General features: G+C 49.9%; 2 protein-coding genes and 11 non-coding genes across 14 annotated transcripts in view; 2 read left to right on the top strand and 11 right to left on the bottom strand.

Annotated features, from left to right (window-relative positions):
* The window catches only part of LOC110406680 (tripartite motif-containing protein 7-like), an 8,142-nt gene extending 932 nt beyond the window's left edge, over positions 1-7,210 (bottom strand). The window contains exons 1-7 of the mRNA XM_021413495.1: positions 6,634-7,210; positions 5,696-5,791; positions 5,081-5,311; positions 3,235-3,257; positions 2,692-2,807; positions 2,089-2,124; positions 1-243 (exon numbers count right to left, since the gene is read on the bottom strand). The exon at positions 1-243 is cut by the window's left edge and continues 932 nt beyond it. Of these exons, the coding sequence (XP_021269170.1) occupies positions 1-243; positions 2,089-2,124; positions 2,692-2,807; positions 3,235-3,257; positions 5,081-5,311; positions 5,696-5,791; positions 6,634-7,050 (1,162 nt within the window). The 5' untranslated portion in view covers positions 7,051-7,210. The remainder of the gene's footprint in view (positions 244-2,088; positions 2,125-2,691; positions 2,808-3,234; positions 3,258-5,080; positions 5,312-5,695; positions 5,792-6,633) is intronic.
* On the bottom strand, positions 10,498-10,570 carry TRNAK-CUU. The gene has a single exon. It is a non-coding gene; the product is annotated as a tRNA-Lys (tRNA).
* TRNAK-CUU lies at positions 11,947-12,019 on the bottom strand. The gene has a single exon. It is a non-coding gene; the product is annotated as a tRNA-Lys (tRNA).
* TRNAE-CUC lies at positions 12,347-12,418 on the bottom strand. The gene has a single exon. It is a non-coding gene; the product is annotated as a tRNA-Glu (tRNA).
* TRNAV-CAC lies at positions 12,660-12,732 on the bottom strand. The gene has a single exon. It is a non-coding gene; the product is annotated as a tRNA-Val (tRNA).
* TRNAE-UUC lies at positions 13,167-13,238 on the bottom strand. Its single transcript has one exon. It is a non-coding gene; the product is annotated as a tRNA-Glu (tRNA).
* TRNAE-UUC lies at positions 13,504-13,575 on the top strand. The gene has a single exon. It is a non-coding gene; the product is annotated as a tRNA-Glu (tRNA).
* Positions 13,800-13,872, bottom strand: TRNAV-CAC. The gene has a single exon. It is a non-coding gene; the product is annotated as a tRNA-Val (tRNA).
* Positions 14,355-14,459, bottom strand: TRNAL-CAA. Its single transcript has 2 exons — positions 14,422-14,459; positions 14,355-14,399 (listed from the first exon to the last, which is right to left on the bottom strand). It is a non-coding gene; the product is annotated as a tRNA-Leu (tRNA).
* TRNAK-CUU lies at positions 14,608-14,680 on the bottom strand. The gene has a single exon. It is a non-coding gene; the product is annotated as a tRNA-Lys (tRNA).
* TRNAV-CAC lies at positions 14,914-14,986 on the top strand. Its single transcript has one exon. It is a non-coding gene; the product is annotated as a tRNA-Val (tRNA).
* On the bottom strand, positions 15,217-15,288 carry TRNAE-CUC. The gene has a single exon. It is a non-coding gene; the product is annotated as a tRNA-Glu (tRNA).
* LOC110406682 (E3 ubiquitin-protein ligase TRIM39-like) lies at positions 15,630-20,212 on the bottom strand. Of its 2 annotated transcripts, XM_021413497.1 has the most exons (7): positions 19,977-20,212; positions 19,069-19,535; positions 18,508-18,603; positions 17,986-18,216; positions 17,459-17,481; positions 17,001-17,116; positions 15,630-16,504 (listed from the first exon to the last, which is right to left on the bottom strand). In XM_021413497.1, exons 2-7 carry the CDS (start codon positions 19,477-19,479, stop codon positions 15,990-15,992), a joined length of 1,392 nt encoding a protein of 463 aa, XP_021269172.1. In that variant the 5' UTR covers positions 19,480-19,535; positions 19,977-20,212; the 3' UTR covers positions 15,630-15,989. The 2 variants fall into 2 exon arrangements, with proteins under 2 accessions (XP_021269172.1, XP_021269171.1); XM_021413496.1 differs by lacking the exon at positions 19,977-20,212 and having other exon boundaries at positions 19,069-19,720.

Raw genomic sequence — 20,552 nt, 5'->3', positions numbered from 1 at the left:
GCCCTTTCCTCCGCACCGACTCCTTGGCCACCCCAAAGGCCCAACCGTCCGAGGCCCCGACCTCCACTTCCCAGTAGTGCCGCCCCGACTTGAAACCGGTGGAGGCCAACACCCGCGAGTTGGTGTCGAATCTCTTGGGGTTGTCGGGCAGCTCCTGCTTCCTGCAGCCCATCCTCACGCTCTTGAGGTCCGCGGAGAGGATGAGGAGGTGGTTGGCCGAGTCGGGGTCCAGGGTCAGGTCCTCTGTTGGCGACAGCAGTTGTAGAGATAACAACTCAACAATTACAAATAAATCATAAAAAAAAAAAGGAAAAGCCAGGGGTGTTTTTGGGTTGTTGAGCCCCATCCCAGTCTCAAGGACAAGTCTACAGCCCCCTGAAGTATCAGTGGGGAAGGGAGCCCACTGAGATGCTGGCTTGGCTCCGAGGTGCTGAGGGCTCACCTTGAGCTTTTACATCTAAATTAGAATAATTCCAAATGCTACAAATGTTCCGTGCACAAATAGAACATACATAGATGAGAAACCTGGGGACAGGCCCTCATTAAAGACATTGGATGAGCACCTACAGCCTCACAAAGAGTGAAGCCCCAACAGAACAATGACTTATTATGATAAATAAGGACGGAGGTGTGGTTGAGGGTGCTCCAAGTGGGCAACCTGGGCACTGGGGCACCGTGATTCTTTAGGATCCTTCCAACACTCACTCTGCCATGGGATGGGGCAGCAACAACGCGGGGCCATGAGCAGCCAAGAGCTTGGCAAAACCACATGCAAGCAATTAGTAATTATATACAATAAAAGTTGACCCTAGATCAAGGCTTTTTTTTTTTCCTCCTCCAAATAAATGGATATTTTTTTGATTCTTCATTTTGTTTCTGGCCCACCTGACATAAAAACACATCATTTTGTGTGCGATATCTGATCCGTTTTGGACTTTTTCCTCCCAGTTGACCCCACAATAAGCCCTCATGGAAAGCCGTGACCCAAGGGCATCCTCACACACCAGGTCACACCCAGAAAAGAGTGCACACGTGGATGAGTTTGGATCCCAACATCTTTTCCCCTTCCAAAAACAATCAAAGGAAGCAGTGAGCGCGTTAGTGACCTCAAATTGTGGTTGTAGTCAGCAAAGTCGCCGCGCCAGGACAAGATCCCACTGTGGCTTTGGGGACATCCAGGGTGGGACCTCGGGAGCAGAAATGCTTTGGGTTTTGTGCCAGAGCTCCTTTAGCTAAAGGCCTTTCTGCTCTATCCAGACCCACAGGTTTGGGGTTGGGAATGGTGTACGGAGCCCAGAACAATGTGACTGGAAGATGATGGGCCTTGGGAAAGGGACAGCAACCACAGGAAAGCTCTCGGAAAAGATGATGCAGGGCACTCAGAGGAGTGGGATTTGATGGCTGCTGCGGGGCTGTCTACCCCTGCACATGCACACACACCAGCACGGACATGCAGTGAGGACCGCTCTGCTGACACTGTCGACCTTTCTCCTCTCACTTTGCATTTTTCAGATGGGTCTGGGGTTTTTTTGGGAGCACATTGGGGCCTTGCTCTACCAGTGTTCTTTGGGGAGGACCCAACCGCATGGGGTCTGCAAGCCCCGTGCTGAAAACCGCTGCCTTAAAAGCAAAAATATGCCCATGGCTTTGCATTGTGGCCAGTAAACTGGAGGATAGGATCCCACACTGGCAATGGGATCCATTGGCTGGCTGTGAAATCTGCAAATCTGGCAGAATTCAAGCAGACCAAGGCTGGAAAGAGCCGTGACCCTTTGTTTTTTTGGGGAGGGAGGGGGGAAGGGGTTCAAAATCTGTTCTTTCTGTGCCACACTATGGGTTGGTTAAGGGTAAAGAGGCAGAAAGGACCTCGCTCAGTGGTCAGATCCCCGGCGTCAGCTACAAAAATCGGCCTTTGATTCCTGGACTGAGCAGTCTGGATCTGGAAATCATTGAAAAAGAAGAAATTAAATATATATATATAATTTAGAGTGCTTTTTTTTTTCTTCCTTCTCTTTGGCTTTGCAAATTACAACCACAATTTAAAGTCTCTGCTTCAGGATGCTGCACCTTCACCGTTTTTCCTTTTACCTTTTTCACCTCTTCCCAACTCGTCCCTCAGGTTTTCTGGAAAGAAGAGGGAAGAGGTAAATGGAAACACCAAGAAAACCAGAAAAAAAAAGGGGGGGGGGGGGAGGGGAAAGCAGGGGGGAAAGAAAGGAAAAGGGAAAAAAAGGAAAAAAAAACCCCACAAAACGTTAAAATGTCTTCTGTGTTGAAGGATTTATTAAATCTTTTTCTACTGGGCCCTGTGGTGTTTTGTTCTCTGCATCACTCAGTGAGTTGTGAACTCTCAGTACAATCCTTGCCTACTGCTGCAAAGCTGTAATTTGCATTTATGTCTTCCTTGTTTCCTCCCTCCCTTCCCTGTTTCCTCCCTCCCTTCCCTCCCTTCCCCTCCCCCATTCCCTTCCTCTCCTCTACTCTCTCCCGATCCTCTCGCACCATCTCGTGGCCGCTCCGCTCCGCTGCTCCGGGAACGGCTTCGAAGCCCAAATCCGGAACCGCTGCGATCCTCCGGAACCCGGCACCGCCCGCCGCTCCGGACTCCGCTTCCCCCTTCCCAACCCCTTCCCCCCGGCCCCGTTCTCTCCCATTTCCAGAATGGGAATGGATCCTTTCCCTGCCCCGCACCTCTGAATCTCTTCAGGACTTTCTCGAGGACCACGGTCTTGAGGGAGAAGTTGCAGACGTGCATCTTCATGTCGGTGCAGACGGGCACGGGCTTCTGGCACTTCACCTCCTCACTCCTGCCAGGAGAGACACGTGGAAGCAGGGAGAAAAATCACTGCTACTCCCCCACCTTTATGTGTATATATATATATATATATATTTGCATTTCTATTTTCTGTTAATTTCTATTTTTTTTTTATGCGTTGGCAACGTGCACCCCCAATCTTGTTGGAACTGCAGCAAATTCAGCAGTAAGAGCGGAGGGTAATTTCCATCACGGGAAGGATAACCTTGTATTCACCTCCTCCTCCTCCATCATGGGTGTCAGACCCCAAATCTGAGAGCACTGGGAAATTTGGGGAGGAAATGCTCTGTTTTCCCCAAAAGGGGAATTGATGGAGGGCTCGCACCATGCAGGCGTCTAGTCTGCAAACACTGACCTTTAAACAAGGTCATTTTGGGGAAAAAAAGACTTGAAAGAAAGGGAAAAGCTGCGCCCCGTACCTGCTGATGATGTTCATCACATCCTACAAAGGAAAAAGAGAAAGAGAGTGAAATTTCTCTGCAGTCCGTGTTATGTTTCTCCTGGCTCAGTGCACTGAGCTTGGTGGGGACACCTGTCCCATGAGCAGTGCTTTTAGGGACACTCTCACCAAACCCATTCATTTTGGGGGTCTTCCACCCAACTCATTTTTGGTGGTCACCCATCCAACCCCTTCCTTTTGGGGGTCTCCCATCCAATCCATTTCTTCTGGGGTCTTCCACCCAACCCCTTCCTTTTGGGGGTCTCCCATCCAACCCCTTCCTTTTGGGGGTCTCCCGTATGAAGACCCAAAATGCAGAAGAACATTGGCCTAAGAGCTGGAGGGACATCATTTTCCATATCTTGTCCCCTAAAAGCTGGGGCAAAACTTGGGACATCCGTGTCTCCGTGATATCTGGGCTCCCATGAAGGATTTATGGAGGAACATTATGGGTTAAAGTACCCTCACTAATGAGTTGTTCCATGGAGAAAATTCACTGAGGTGAAAAACGTTCTCAACCCTATTGGTCACCCTTTAAAATGAGGGAAAAAAGGGCAAAAACGGCGATAAGCAAACCAGAACAAGTTCAAGGTCAGCCAAAAGCCAAAAAACATCTTCCAGGGAATGAAAAAAAGGGCTGGCTAAGGATTAAAGTAAACAATTAAGCTAATCACCTATTGTTACACCGTCACTTTCATGTGCATTGGTGGGAGCTGAGCAGAGACCGCAGGGGATCAGCCCGCAGCCAAACGCTGGGGCCATCGCTTTGCTTAAGCTCTGCAAATATTGACAGTGCTCTCAACAGGGGTCGAAGGAGCAGGGCTTGAAAATCTGGTTTGGGTTCAAACAAAAAGAAACGTACAGCGCAGAGAGCAGACCTGTGCGTGCACCGGTTTGTTCTCATCACAGCCGTGACCAATTATAAGGTCACCCGTTGATTTTTTGCCTTCCAGAATGGGGACAGGTCTGCCTGGTTCGGGGTGGGCAATTGAGGGTCTGTGTTTCCAAGCTCAATGTGGTTGCAGAGGAGGGTTTGGGCAGCACTGGAGTGACTCCAGCTCCGTTCTTTGCCATGCAATCAATACCCGAGCTCCATCTGCTCCCTCCCTCATACTTTCCAGCTTGGTAAGAGCTCATTTTGACTTGAAAACCCAGCTCTGCTTTCAGCTCCCAGCCAAGGCTCTGCTGCGATAATTGGCACGGGGCCGCGTCCCTCTGGGCTCCACGTGCCTCCATGCCCAGCTCTCGCCAGCCCCTCTCTGCCAGGGGAGTGGATTTCGCATTCAAAGTGGAGATAATAGCAGTAGTAATAACAAAAGGACAGCTATCTTCCAAGGACATCGACAGCATCCAAAAACACATTTAAAAAAAAAAAAAAAAGGAGATGGAAGTGTTAAGGTTCATTTTGTTGTAGACTATGATTCAGCGGTCCAAAGATTATTCAATCCAAAAATTCTTTGATCCCAAGATTCCACCATTTTTTGGTTCTTTGACTCAGAGGTTCTATGGATCAATGATCCAATGACTCTACAAATCAATGGTTCCATGATCCAATGATTCTACAGTTCTACAACTCAACAATTCTATGATTCTACGATTCAACGATCCAATTATTCAATGATTCTACAATTCAATGATTCTATGAATCTACGATTCAACAATCCAATGAGCCTGTGATTCTACAATTCAATGATTCTATGAATCTACAAATCAATGATTCAACGATTCTACAACTCAATGATTCAACATTCCCAAGATTCAATGATTCCACAGCGCAATGATCCAACGATCTCATGGCCCTACGATCAGAGACCCAACCATCTCACCTTGAGGAACTCGAGCACGGGCTGCTGGATTTTCTCCTCCAGCTCCGTGATGAGCTTGTTGAGGAGCGTGATCTCCTTGGAGAGGTCGGTGATGTTCTCGTTCTGCCTCTTGGAGATGCTCTTCTCCATCTTGTCCAGCTGCCCCAGGAGGATGTGCTCCTGGTCGTGCAGGAACTGCCGCAGCCCCTCAAACTCCACGAGCAGCTTCTGGCGCTCGGTCTCGATGGTTTTCTGGGAATGAAACACCAGAAAAAAAAAGAAAAAAAGTGGGTTGATCTTTTTTCTGATGTGATATCACATTGCTGTAGGCAAGGAAACAACGGTGCTCAGCTGCTGCAAGGCCATACTTCCATCTCCATCCCCTTGCTCAAGACATCTCCATCAGAAATGGTTTTTTTTTTCAGAGCCAGAGGACAAAAGAAAGAAAATAAGTATTTTTATGGAATTGCTCAGTGCTCTCACCCCTACTGAGGATCCATTATTTCATGGCAATGGTAGAGGAGAAGCACGGGCTGGGGGTGGCCTGACGGTGTTTGTTCCATGGGGATGGAGCACCCCAGCCCCTCCAGCATCCCAACCCAGACCCACCACCCTGGAGCATCGCATGGCGCTCACCAAAAGCTCCTGCGTTTTCTTATCATCGTTCACTTTGAATTCCAGCAGCTCCTGCCTCTCCTTTTTCAGGAAATCCAAGCGGCCCTGGATTTTCTCCTGGGAAACCAAGAAAGGAGATATTGCTCATTTGTTGCTGCTGCTGATTTTCCTTTCCCCTGTCCTTCCCTTTCTGTTTTATTTCATTCGCTGTGTTACTCCCCGTGGGCACAGTTTGTCCTTCCAGCCCCACAAGGACAAGCAGGATCTCAAGAATCCCTCTCACTGGACAAATTTGCTGGCTCAGCTCTGCCCACGCACACCCACACTCGCAATCCTCCGAGCTTGCAGCAAGCACAAAGAGAACTCCTAGGGGAGATGCAGGACACCATGGGAGGGAACACAAACTGCTTTCACCAGCTGCCACCGCCTTGCTGACCTTTGCTCCTGACACAGGCTGAGCCTGGGCTGTAGGCGATGCCCTAGAATAGCTGTGGGTGTTCTCTCTGACAGCTGTCACCCCACAGGTGGGTGCCCACTGGGTGCAGAGGGCATAAATCTGCTTTACAGCCCCTTGGCTGCTCTGGATTTCCACCCCTTCTGCAGAGCTCACGGTGTCTGCAGAGCTCACGATCTTCCAGCTCTTCTGCTGAGCTCACAGCCCTGCACCCCAAAGCTGATATCGATGCAAAAATGGGTTGCGTGTAACTGGGAAGGGAGGGGGATTTTTCCTTTTTTTGAGGAGGAAATCTAGAGAGGAAGCAGCAGCAAAAATCTTTGCAAGAATTGGCACTTCCCATTGCAAAAAAAAAATAAAAATGGCACTTTCCAACACCAAGCCAAGTGACATCTCGGGGACACGAGAGGGGACAGCGGATGCTGACACGGAGGCGGAAAAGACACACGGACAGCGGATGGGCCAGGCTCAAGGTGGACCAACAGACAGACAGACGGACGGGTACCTTGTACTCCTCGGACGCCTCATCCACGGGGACCACGGCGTGAGGACGGTGCTCGCGGGAGCGGTCGCACACCACGCAGATCGTCCTGCGGTCGTCCTTGCAGTAGAGCTTGAGGGCTTCGCGGTGCTTCGCGCAGAGCCCGTCCTCTTCCGCGCCCTTGGCCCCGCGGAGGGCGAACTGGCTGATGATCTCGGACATGTTGGCCAACTGGCGGTTGGGCCGGAGGCTCTTTTGCTGGAAGACCTCCCTGCACTGCGGGCAGGGGAAGTCCATCTCCAAGTCCTTCCAGCTCTTGACGATGCACGCCCGGCAGAAGTTGTGCCCGCACTCGATGGACACGGGATCCTTGAAGAATTCCAAGCAGACGGAGCAAGTGGCTTCATCCTGCAGGTTCCCGGGCAGGAAGACCGCAGCCATGGCCTCTCTCCTGCGGGCAAGGACTGATTTCACCGGGGCTGGAGGCAGAGCATGAATGCTTGGCACGCGGCCCCATGGGCGTTCCCGTTCCAGGAACGATCCCGCTGCAGTGTCCGGTTTCCTTAAACTGGTAACGAAGACCTCAGCGTTAGGGCACAGCGCACGGGCGGAGGAGAAAGGGAGCGAGGAGACGTCCCTGCTCTTTGCTCCTCCAAAAGAAGCTCGGGTCTCGGCTCCCCACCTGCATTAATGGCTGCTGTTATTAAGGAAACCATGCGGTTCAGACACCGAACGCCAGGGCTGCAAAATGCAGAACCTCACACGGAGCAGCTGCTCCAGGAACAGCCGAGCTCCTGCTAAAGACCCATTTCACCCCCACTGCTTGAAATGACTTTGGTGGAGCTCCAGGGCCGTAAAAAGCAACGGGAGAAAGGGGAGACGCGTGGCATGAAGCGATATGGAGATCTGGCTGAGAATTTCCCAAATCCATAAATATCAGGCTCTAAACAGGGGTGTCTTGTAAAAGAAAAAACCCATTTTTTTGATTCCCAAATGGGAACATTTGCCTTCCAAGTGGGGACATTTAACACAGGAGGAACTCTCCGGGCTGGGTTTGCTGGATGGGGTTGGCGTCGTGGTTTTCTCTGGTTACAGAGGAGGGAGGTAAAAGTCATCGGTAACGTGAACCCAAATAACGAGATGATTGCTATCAACAGAGAAGAGCAGACACTTCTGGAGGGTGATTCATCGCCTCCTAATGAGGGAGTGAAAATGGCATCGGGTGACACACGCGGGTCAGGAGCACCCATCTGCATTTATCACTGCTCTTTGCTGGGGCTGGAAGGAGCTGCTCCAGGTTTGAACCCAGTCCTGGGTTCCTCAGGGCTGTGGTGTGGGATCCCCTCCTCCTGTATCCCCACCCTACACCCCACGTTACTTTGAGACCAGGAATGGCACAGAACAAGTGACTCAGGGTGCATAACACGTATACATTCGTGCACACACATCCCTATAGATGCAGCGTACATCCCTTTATGCTGCCAGCTCCCCAAGGGAAAGCGTTTTCCTCCTCTCTGTGTTTGCCTCTACCTGCACTTCCCCTACACCCTGCTCGTGCACATGCACTCGTGGGCTGGGAATTGAGGAGGAAAAGGGAGGAAAGTGGGGACAAGAGAAGCGGACAGACAGACGGACGCATCCCGCCGCCCACATCGCAACATACCTAGGAGCAGAGCTGTAGGATAGGGGTGTCCTCCCGAACCGCCCGGCCCTTTGCATCGAGGACGGTGTTAGCGAGGTCCCGGCGCCCACTCGTGCAGTGGGGCAAAGCGTGGGCCACGGGCGGCCGCTCCACTTTGCTGCAGTGAAGGGATCCAGCCCAAAGCCTGAGCAGCACCGAGACCGCAGCGCTGCTCAGCTCCTGCCCCATTTGCCCCCTCCCTCCCCCCCCGTCTCACTTACCAGTCCTTCCCCTCCCCCATTGCAGCTATCCCGGGCACCCACTGCTCTCCTCCTCTGCTCTCCTCCTCTGTGCCAAAGAGTTTTTCCCAGCCCGGAGCCAGGATCCTGTTTCCAGCACCTCCCTCCACCTGTCTCCCAACCCAAAGTCCTCTCCAAAGGGGCTCTGCATCCTTTAACCCCCTCCCACGCCCCAAAATCCAGGGGACTGAGATGGACCAAGACTTCCCACCTCTTCCTCCACAATAATTCTCAATGGTTGCATCACCTCCCGGCTCACCTTCGGGGCAGCACCGCACCAGCATCTCCTGTAGGACACCTCTCACCCTCCATGGTCATCTCGTTTCGGATAAGGAGGGCTATGGGCATCCCAAACATCAAGTATGGAAAATCAGACCCTGATCACATCACAACAAGGCTGCAAAGTTCCCAGCCCTGCACGCTAGGAGAAATGGGATGCAAGCAGGGAAAGCACCTTGGGCTGCCCTTGGGGTTTTAGTTTGGGATTAAGCTTGGGGCCGCTCGGAACGCTGAGTCTGAAGGGCTGTTAATAGGAACGTCTGGAGAAGGAAAACACGCACACGAGCCAAAATTTCGCAGGGCCTGTGATTGACAGCTGGTTTATTGCAAGAGCTGGAACAGAAACAGGCCGGACACACAGGGGAGCCCTGCAGGCAGGTTGGGTCCAAACATCTCAGTTTAGGGCAACATAGTTAATGTTTGGTTCAGGACTCATTGCATGGAAAGGGCTGGGCCACGTTGGTGGACCCCATTGGGCATGGAAAAGGCTGGGCCACGCTGGCAGACCCCATCCTGACCCCACTGGGGGTTAATCTGTGGGGTCCTCGTCCCACTCCTCGTTGCACAGGTCGGTCTCGCAGCAGGAATACCGGGATGTCAAGCGGGATTCCGCATCCGACGCCCTCTCCCTGCCGCAGTTCAGGGCAGAGGTGCAGCCTTGTTGGTAATAGAGGGTCACCCTCCCTATAGGGGAAAGGTAGAAAGCAGTGTTAAACTCTAAAAGAATCTTAAACTCAAGTGGAATTATCAGTGGTGCCGCCAATCCCTTAAATACTGCACCCAAATGAGGTCACACCTTGGGTTAATTAGGAGGAAGAGCTAAAGAAGGCATGAGCACACGCACAGACAAGACTCATATTGCTTCTGTAGAAGGCTCTTTTGCCTAAAAAAGGGGCTTTTTTAAGAAAATAAAATAAAACAAAAGGTTTTGACCCCACTACCTACCCAGGGAGGTTTTAATGATGGCACATTTCTCCCTCCGCTCGCAGGTGGTTTCGTTGGCCCCACGGAAGCACCCAACGTAGGGGAGTTTGTATTTGCAGACCTTGCACTGAAGAGCCTCAACTGCAGGGAAGGAAAAAACGCAAAGAGTCCTCAGCCCAATTCTGCAGAGATTTGGGCCCATTTTCCCTATTAGAAGATAGCAGTGATGCCAAAGCTTTGGATCCCGCCAGGGTCCAACCATCACCTTCATTCACAGGTCAACCACAATCGGAATAGGTTGGGTTGGAACGGACCTTGAAGACCACCCAGTTCCAAGGATTTAACAAGGAGAAAATCATAATTCACTTCAGTCCTCATTAACTCACCCACTCCAACGCACAGGACAAAGGCCAGCCCCACGAAGAGCAGCTTCATCTTGGGGTAGGGGATGGAGTTCCTTTGGGGATGAGCCCTAGAGCAGGGGAAAAGGGATTAAAAAACAAAAAACAAAAAGCACACATCTGTTTGCAATGTCCCTTTTGGGGCAAAAAAACAGAGAAATTTGTAGTATGTTCTTCAAGTCTCCCCCTGCAACTGCAACACCTGAAATACCAACAATTCCCTTTGTCCACAGCTAGAAATTCAGTGATAGATGCAATACGTTTATAATAGCTCCAAAAAATCGCTCTGAAATGGCACCGCTGATTTCCCATCCCTCGAGAGGCAAAAATTCAGGAAAACGCGAATTCAGGAGAAAAACCCAAGCGCCCAACGTGGGGCTCGAACCCACGACCCTGAGATTAAGAGTCTCATGCTCTACCGACTGAGCTAGCCGGGCTTGCAAAAATGCCTTTTTCTGCCTCTTTTCTGGCTTAAGTCACAGATTTGGTGCTGGTTTGGCAGAAAGTCTCGATTTTGTGAGATTCAAAAGTTAGCTTCATGAGAAGGCTCCACTGACACGGTGATGGGATGGTGCTGGCAGACAGCACAGCGAGGGGAAACGTATTGCAGGCATACCCCCAAAATAACACCCCAAAATAATAATACCCCCAAAGGAAATCCCTTACCTGATTCCCACCAGGTCTAACAGCATCTGCAGCCCCCACAGCTGCTTTTATAGGGGCTGATTTCTACCCATGCTCAGGCTGACCTGGGACTGAACGACCTCGGAACCGCTGGAGGATATTGCTCTATGGGAACAATGCTGCGTGCACCTGGGCAAACATGGCACAGAGAGTGGAAAAATTCATTCTATGGGTGAGTGCTCCCCAGACCCTTTAAGTTGCAAAGTTCCTGCATAGGGAACCCCCCCCCCCCCAAAAAAAAAAAAAACCCAAAAAAACCCCACAAAACCACTCAAAAATCCAACAACTCATAGACCCTTACACATTTAAGCTATGGGGTTATGGCCTTAAGTAATGCCATGTTTAATTAGGACATGGTGTGTTTAATTACAGGGTGATTCCAAGAAGCCTGGCAGGTTATTTCAGAGTCCTTTGGCTTCACCTGTGTCAAACAAAGGCAGCAGTTATGGGGGCTGGTGGCACATATCCCCATGAAGCACAGTTTTCCCTCAAGCATGAAGCCAAATGTTTTGCCCAAATTAAGGGAGGTGTTCTCAGTGTATGACATTATGCATCTGAAAATGGGGCATGGTATCTGAAAATGGGGAACGATATCTGGAAATACAGGGTATGATATCTGGAAATGGGGTGCGGTAGCTGAAAATACAGGGTATGATATTAGGAAATGGGGTATGGTATCTGAAAATAGGGGGTATGATATTTGAAAATGGGATGTGATATGTGAAAATATGGGGCAGGATATCTGAAAATATGGGGTATGGTATCTGAAAATAGGGGGTATGATGTTTGAAAATGGGATGTGATATCTGAAAATATGAGGTAAAGCACCTGGAAATAAGGGATATTGTGTTGGAAATAGGATATGGTATCTGAAAATATAGAGCACATTGTCTCCCTCTCTCTGTGTATATTTTATTTCTAAGCTTTGCGCTGAAAATTGAAGAGTGGGTGTTTTCTGGAATTTATTGGTACCCTATGCATCATTTCCTTCTGCACGAAATAGCCCTATTTTATATTTTTAACCCCAATGTATATATAAATACTTTTTTTTTCCCCAATATTCCTTGTTGCACAAAACGGCCCCGTATTTTTTTTCCAGGATTGAGGTGTAAAAGGAGTAAAACCCAAGCGCCCAACGTGGGGCTCGAACCCACGACCCTGAGATTAAGAGTCTCATGCTCTACCGACTGAGCTAGCCGGGCTTGTGGTTATTAGCTAATGATGATGCATTTATCAGCATGCTAATTGGAGGTTGCGCAATACGCGGGGGGAGCGGGGGAAGGCAGGGTATTGCAGAAGGAAATGGGAAAGAGCAGAACGAGCTCCGGGCTGAGAAATTGGGTTTGTTTTCTTCCCACTGAGTGCAAAGTCTGCACAGCTCTGAGTGTACCTGCACAAAGAGAGGGCTCCGGGCAGCGCGAAAGGTCCTCTCTTCGAGAGTGTCCTCTCTTCGAGAGGAGAATGAGGTTAAAAATAAAAATAAATACCCAATCTATTGGGAATTACACAGAAGTGAGAGAACTGAGCGCTTCCCTGACCGGGAATCGAACCCGGGCCGCGGCGGTGAGAGCGCCGAATCCTAACCACTAGACCACCAGGGAGCTGTATAAATACAAAACCCCATAATTTACACCCCCCCCCAAACACACGGGATTTTAATCTGGCGTGGGTGCTTAGAAGAAGGAGGTTTAAGACAAAGTATGGCAAAAGAATGGCAAAAAGTATTATGGGTTTGTAGAATAAGTCGAAGTATGGGAGAGAATGGGGAAAGGCAGCGTGGATTCTTAGGAGAATGAGGGTATGTAAAAGATATAATATATATAAAAAATTAAAAGAACAGCGTGTTTCTGCCCGGTTTCGAACCGGGGACCTTTCGCGTGTGAGGCGAACGTGATAACCACTACACTACAGAAACTCGATATAGGGCTGCTATAGCCCACTATTTCCAGTAGGATTCACCAAACCTCCTTTTTTCCACCTAAATTCCTCTGACATCCCCAGATTTGGGATTGCCATTCGAAAACGGGCACTTTTGATGCTCAGAGGCGAATACTCCCAATAGGAGGGGCCCAGTTCACCCTTTTCCCACTCAAATTCCCCTCAGATTTGGTGCTACTGTTAAAAAAAAATGTACATTTATGATGTTTGGAGCCCAATATTCCCGGGAGAATTCACCCAAATCTCTTTTTTTTCAACCTAAATTCCTCCCTGAGCCCCTCAGAGTTGGCATCACCACTCGAAAACGGCCATTTTTTTTTTTTAAGCAGCCAAGATTGAAAGCGTAAGGAAGAAAAAAGTTGTTTTGGAAGAAAGGAAACAACAGTTTGAACCCACTTTTGGGCATTAACTTTCCCTGACCGGGAATCGAACCCGGGCCACGGCGGTGAAAGCGCCGGATCCTAGCCACTAGACCACCAGGGAGAGCTGCTGTCGATTGCCATTTTTTTTTCCCTCGTTTTTCATTTTTTTTTCCCTTTACTTTGTAATTTTAATTCATTTCGCCCCTTTTCCTTCCTTCTCCTGTTTCTTCTTTCCTCCCCTAGATTTTAAAGGGTTTTCCTCGTTGCAAATGAACTCCTTCAGCCTTGTACATTGCAAACCTTTCCTTCAGCCGTATGCGAAGCATTGCAAAGAAAAATACGCAGTAATAAACTATGAGATTGGTAAAATAAGACCAGACATGAGCTCCCTGGTGGTCTAGTGGCTAGGATTCGGCGCTTTCACCGCCGCGGCCCGGGTTCGATTCCCGGTCAGGGAAAATCAATAATTATTTTCCCTAAATTCCCTCGCATTTATAAATTCTGACGAATCTCCAGGAAAATCTTCACGCGCAGATGTCAGCCTGAGACTGACGCTGTAAGCTTAGACCTTTCTTTTTTGTAACCACGTTCCCTCCACCTCCTGTGAAAGGGATGATAAATGACAAAACTCGTGAAAATAAGTAAAAAAAAAAAAAAAAAAAGGAAAAAAAAAAGAACGCTTTGTTTCTGCCCGGTTTCGAACCGGGGACCTTTCGCGTGTGAGGCGAACGTGATAACCACTACACTACAGAAACCACCGCGTGGGCATTTTTTTTGCCTGCCCACTCTCTGTGCCCTCGGAGCCTTCAAAATCTGCTGAAAAATATGTGTTTTTTTCGGTTATTTTGCTGATTTTTTAGGTCATTCCTCTGGCTTTCTTCCGAGGGAGGGTCATTCTGCTGATTTCTCACCGATTTATGCACCTGCTGCAGTAATTTGCAGTTTTCCCCAACGCAAATCGCACCTGAGGGCAAAATTGCTGCAGTTGGAAAAAGAAAAAAAAAGGTGTTTTTAGCACTGATGACTCTTTAAAAAAGGGAAAAATCAGAAGGGAGGTGAAACAAACGCTGCTCTGCTGCTCCCCACCCGTGGCCGAGCCCAGAACTGGGGGAATTTCTATTAAATCAACCATTTTGTAGGCAAAAATTGCGAAGCGCTGCAGTGCGTGGGGTCGCGGGGCGGAAGTGAAGGGAAGAAATATATTAAAATTTGGGGGGAAAAAAGGCAAAAGAGCACGTGTCAGGAGTGGGATTCGAACCCACGCCTCCAGGGGAGACCAGAAATCCCATTGGGAAGGCTTCAGCCTTGAGTCTGGCGCCTTAGACCACTCGGCCATCCTGACGGCTACAGCAGTGCTCTTAAAAAATGATTTTCTAGATCTCAAAATGTTGTGTTTTTCTTATATATATATATATTTTAAATGGGTTTCTACCCGAGTAGTCGCCATGAGATTGTTTTAGCCAGGAAAAAATGAAGGGGAAAAAGCTAAGCGCCCAACGTGGGGCTCGAACCCACGACCCTGAGATTAAGAGTCTCATGCTCTACCGACTGAGCTAGCCGGGCTGCTGATTTTACAGCATTTGTCCCCATTTTTGTGATGGGTTCTGTGGCTCTGGTGCCAATCGGGACTGCAAAATCTGCAGTCGGGATGGCAGAAGGATTGTCTTCTTCTATGCATATTCCGGAGAAAAATTGCTTTATTCAGAAGAAAAAAGAATCCATTAATATTTTTAGGTCGGGGAGCAATTAAAGCTTTTATTGTGAAGGGAGAGAGAGGAAAAGTTGCTCCTACGGAGGTTTCTGTAGTGTAGTGGTTATCACGTTCGCCTCACACGCGAAAGGTCCCCGGTTCGAAACCGGGCAGAAACATCCCGGCATACTTTTTTTACTCTATATATTTTAAATTATTATTATTGCTGTGTTTGCCAGCAGGCAAACCCAACACTTCCCGCCTGCATAAGCTGGGAAGGAAGCAGAACAATAAAAAGCAGAACTGAAGAATTATTCCCTAGGAGATCGGTGTGGGTTTTTTTGGAATAGGAGAATTTTTCCACCGAAAAAAAAAAAGAAAAATAAGGAGAAAATGGTAAAATTGCACTTTCCCTGACCGGGAATCGAACCCGGGCCGCGGCGGTGAGAGCGCCGAATCCTAACCACTAGACCACCAGGGATGCTGGCGGATGTCTTTCATCCCCTACATCATCCCGCCTACCCAAAATTACCCAAATTTCTTAATTTTTTTGTTCTACTTTTCCTTTATTTTAGCTTTTTTCCTTCGGGACTCATTACCTTGAAGACCTTCTAGGGTCCCTTCCAACTCAAGCAATTCTACAACTTAGGGTCAAGGTCCCCGGAGGGGTTTCAGCTCCTGATTTTGACTTAAACACTGAAAATGGGGGGATTTTAGGCAACGTGGCTATTGCACGATGCAGGAGTGGCAGTTGTGCTGGGGTTCTGCAGGTGTTCCCATTCACCACCCCAATCCCAGTGCCCGTGCTGAAAAACACCACAGTTTCCGTGAAAGAGGTAATTTATTATTATTTCTGTAGTTTTTAATCAGGATTCAGTGGATAACATTTCTGGGGTCGCGAACCAAAAGCCATCTCTGTGGTTATGTCCAAAAAGTCATCTTTGAGGACATGTCCAAAAGGACTTTTCTGGGGTGATGTCCCCAAAAGACACCTATGGGGTGACCCCAGATTTGGGATGATGAAACCATGAGGTCAACTCACATTTGTGGTGATGAAACCATATTGTCCCCAGATTTGGGGTGATAAGACCATGAGGTGTCCCCAGATTTGGGGTGAGGAGACCCCTTGGCTTCCCCAGATCTGAGTGAGCGATGCTCAAGGTGTTACTGCCCCACGGGGTCTCATGGGGACAGCGTGAAGCGGCAGCCCCTCCCCAGGCAGAGCAGTGGGAGGACCCGCTCCCCTCCAAAAGATGTGGGAGGGTACGTGAAAATGGGCACCTCGTTGTTGGCATCGAAAAACGCCACTCGCCCAGCCTCGTAATCCAGGTAAATCCCGATCACTTTGGGGGCAGCGAGCAGCGTGATGGGGCTGGTGGGCGAGGTGAGAGCCTGATACTGAGCCCCACATTGCCCCACTGCCCAAATCCCCACCTCGGGTTTGACGCTGATCCGTCCCTTCCTCTCCACCGACTCCTTGGCCACGCCAACGGCCCACGCTTCCCCATCGCCCACCTCCACCTCCCAGTAGTGCCGCCCCGCAATGAACCCCTCGCAGCCCAGAACACAACGGGACGAATCGAAGCGTTTGGGGTTATCGGGGACGGGGTGGCGGGTCTCTTCCCATCGCACGCATTTGTGGTCTTCGGACAGGACCAACCGGGGATGCGCCGTGTCGGGATCCAACGTCAGACTTTCTGAGGGCAGAAGAGATGAGCATTGGAAGCATGGCTTGATCCCAAAGGGCTTAGGGCCATAATTTCCACACTTTCCCCACCCCAGGACGTTCCAGCTCCCAGTTTGGAGTTCTGGAGTCATGCGGGAATGGTTTTATTCCGACAAGAAATCAGGAAGAGGAGAAGTACTACAGAGTGACAGAGTGGTTGAGGTTGGAAGGGACCTCTGGGGGCCATCTGTTTTGTATTTCTTTCCCCACTATTCCTTAAGATCCATTTTTTTGGATCCTTTGATCCCTTTGGTTGCCTACAGACACGTAGAATTAATCCAAATTTCTCCAACACCAATGGGGATCTCACTCGAGTTTGTCCTATCCATGAAAACGTACGCTTGAAAAATCCAGTTCACAAAATATTTTGTTTGTTTACTAAAAGGAAATATATCTAAACTGTCAAAATGGACCAAACAGACCCAAACCTACTGCGACCTCAACCCTTCTCCTCAAATTCTCCCTACCTCGAAATTGCATCAACGTCTCCTTGAGGGCGGTGTTTCTCTGAGGAGGTCTGGTGGGGTTTTCTTCTACTTCAGGCCATATCTCTGGCACCTCCTGGGATTTCTCTTTCTCCAGCCTGGAAGGAAGCACAACGTTTCCTGTTTCCTTGCTGGTTTTGGTTTTTCCAGTAACGCACTTCTTTAACCCATCTCCATTCACATCGGGGTCTGCTATGGGAGTGGAAATTCCATACTCAGTTTCCCCTTCTAGCTAGATGCACTCCTGGGTGTTTAATTAACTGGGTAATTTAGTAGGGTTGTAGTTTTGGATGGCCCAGGGCACAATTTTGGAGCAACCTTGTTTTATCCTATAAGTCTATACAGGGGGGGATATGGGAGTGGGATTTCATTGCTGGGCACCAGCACAGTAGGAATAAACTGCACTCATCTCATAGAGACATATGGAAGGATCCACAAACCTGCTCAAGATGTTCCCGCTGTCCTACAAGGGGAAGAAGGGAGAAGAGCATCAGGGTGAGAGCAGAGTCAACCCAACATCAGCCAGCTTTCATGACCCTTCTCCTTCAGTAGGAGTGTTATTAGCGCTAATCATGGAGTCATTAAGGTTGGAAAAGACCTCTGAGGTCATCACATCAACACACCCCCACTCATAGAATCACTGAGGATGGAGAAGACTTCCAAGGTCATTGACTCCAAGCCCAGCCCATCCATGCCCATTCCCACCAAACCGTGTCCTCAAGCACCACACCTACACCCACATCTACACTCGTTTCTTAGTGCTTTGGTGTATTTGAATATTCCAAGTCAGGACTCAAGCAGACAGGTAGACTCAGTGGTTTGCATGACCACACTGCATGCAAAGGGACAAAGTCTTTTTGGATGTAGATGTACAGTTGGATGGACGAACCCCACACCCATCTAAAATAGGGATGTCAATCAACTGTGCTTGAATTAAAAACATTTTGAAGGCAATAGTGACAGGAACCTGTAGGAATTCGCATGGTGGCTGCTGGCATTTCTCCTCCAGCTCGCGGATCTGCTCGCTGACGGAGGAAATCTCCTCCAGGAGCTTGGCCACGTTCTCCTCTTTTCTCCTCACTATTTCCTGGTCCAGCTGCTCCAGCTGCCCCAAGAGGAGACGCTCCTGTTGCTCCACGAACTGGTGCAGCTCCTTGATGTCAGACAACACCTTCTGCCTCTCCTGTTCGACCTTTTCCTGCAGGGAAATTCAATGCACACAAGGCGCAGGTGCAGCAACGCTGCAACAAAGCTGATTTATTGGGATGACTTTGGGTGCAGCACAGCCATAAATTCCAGAGACCATTGCAGAGCAATGAGTAACACTTGTTATTTTTGCTATTTCTAGGCTGGCAGAGGGCATTTCCCAGGGGCTGTGATCTTTGTACCCAAAATGCTGCAGACCTTTGGCCAGCAGGGTGTGATATATAGGGATGACTGAAGGGAAGGGAAGGGACAAGGCCACCAACACACAGGGACAAGCGCTTACGAGGAATTCCAGGCTCTTCCCTTCCTCAGCCGCTTTCAGCCCCTGCAGTTTTTCCTCCTTTTCCTTCAGGATCTGCACGTGAGCCTGGATTTTCTCCTGAATGGAGAAGAAACATTTTCTTGGTGCATTTTGGTCCAGCCTGCTCCCCTACATGGCATTCTGGGCTGATTTTCAGGATCTCTGAGATGGTCTGGGAATGAGATCTTGAAGAACACTGGGATGACCAACGATGGAAGAGAACAGAGAGCCAGCAAAGAGGAGGCTGGCCATTCTCCAACCCACAAGACACACTGAAAAAAGGATGGAAACCCAACTCTCTGTGGGCAAAGCCACACACCAGACCCCTCCTTCATCCTCCTCCTTGGTGCCCTCCGTTCCTTGTGCTCCTCCACCATCTCCTCGATGGGGACGGCGTTGGGACGACCAACGATGGAAGAGGACGGAGAGCCAGCAAAGTGAAGGCTGGCTGTCCTCCAACCCCCAAAAGACATTGGAAAATGCTGGAAACCCAACGACTTCCAAGCAAAGCAGCACCCAAGACCCACCCCAGCCCCTCCGTACCTTGTGCTCCTCCGCCGCCTCCTCAATGGGGACGGCGGCGTGGAGGCGGTGCGCGTGGGACTCCCTGCACACCAGGCAGATGGGCACCTGGTCCTCCTCGCAGAACAGCTTCAGGGCCTCCCGGTGCCTCTCGCACAGCCGCTCACCGGCGTTGGGGGCCCTCAGGCTCAGCCTTTTGGCGATCTCGATGATCTTGGCCAACTCGCGGTTGGGTCGCAGGTTTCTCTGCGTGGCCGTCGCCTTGCAGCGAGGGCAGGGGAAGGTTTCCTCCTCTTCCTCCCAGCAGCGGGTGATGCATGCCCGGCAGAAATTGTGCCCGCAGTGGATGGAGACGGGATCTTGGAAGAAGCCCAAGCAGAGGGAGCAGGAGGCCTCGTCCTGGAAGCTCTCGGCAGGGTTATCTTCATCCATGGTGATGACAATAATGACAGAGCAGCTTTCGTTTTCTACTCAGTCTGTTCCCCTTCCTGCAGGTGCTCGGGGGAAGGTGAAAGGGAGCAATGAAAATAAAACCGCCTTAATTACTTCCTGCCTCGTTAAGAGCGCTGCAGCTTCTGCAGGGCACCCTCTAAGACCCAGAGAAACAGTGGGGAAACGCTATTTCCACCCAGGCTGTTCCCCGTCCTGCACGTGGAGGGACAGAGAGTTTCACTGCAGTGAAGATAAACAGCCTTAATTACTTCCTGCCTCGTTAAGAGAGCTGCAGCTTCTATAGGGCACCCCTTAAAAAGAACACCCAGGGAAGCGCATGGGTAACCCCAACACCACACTTCCCTTCGGGGTTCAGCTCCCAGCAATCTGCCTGCATTACTCGTTAATAAACGCACTTTTAAGGCATTAATTAATTAGGGATAGAGCTTGATCAGGCCCCCGTCTCAGCACACAACCTCCGCTCGTTATTTCTTCACCTCCTTTTCATTCAGCACTCTCATTTTCGCGCGTGCCGACGCGCAGCGCTCACCCTCGTCGCACCACTTTCAATTCTGCTTTTAATCAGATTTCTGATTTTGTTTTTCATGGTTCAGTGCTGAGCCCGGGGCCGAGCAGCAGCCAATTACGGCTTATCTTTAATCGCATCCTGTTGCCAAAGCTTCTGCTCTGCTCGCTCTGCAAACTCCCTGTTGCATCCAGCCCCGAATCCACCATTTCGCCCCCAAAGTGGCATCAAAAATGCTGAAAATGGATTTAAAAAAATACCAAAAGCGACAACGGCTCCGAAGGGATAACAACGTAATTCCTCACCCCCACTAAATGAGAATCCCCTCATTTGCTCCATCCCAGAACCCATGTCCCCACAGCACATGCAGGGGCTGCATCCTGCATGCAGAGCAACCAGCGCCCGCTTGCAGGGGGACGACGCTGGCTAACGAAGCAATGCATTTTCTGAGAGCACCGCTCATTAACGCAGCTGCCGTTATTCGTGCGTGGGGTTTCTCCAAGGGTCACCGGTTTCGGGTGCAGAACACTCAGAGCGAAACCGGCGG

Source organism: Numida meleagris, chromosome 15, assembly GCF_002078875.1.
Source record: "Numida meleagris isolate 19003 breed g44 Domestic line chromosome 15, NumMel1.0, whole genome shotgun sequence".
Classification (NCBI taxonomy): Eukaryota; Metazoa; Chordata; class Aves; order Galliformes; family Numididae; genus Numida; species Numida meleagris.
Note: the sequence above shows the minus strand (reverse complement) of the source record. Positions and strands in the feature narration are given on the sequence as shown.

Bases quoted from the DNA above. Each gene is read 5' to 3' on its own strand.
- LOC110406682 (XM_021413497.1), bottom strand. From the start codon at position 19,479: ATGGATGAAGATAACCCTGCCGAGAGCTTCCAGGACGAGGCCTCCTGC. The intron at 18,217-18,507 runs GTAAGCGCTTGT...ATTTCCCTGCAG, and splicing joins GGAAGAGCCTGGAATTCCTC to GAAAAGGTCGAACAGGAGAG. The intron at 17,117-17,458 runs GTTTGTGGATCC...GCTTCCTTCCAG, and splicing joins AGCGGGAACATCTTGAGCAG to GCTGGAGAAAGAGAAATCCC.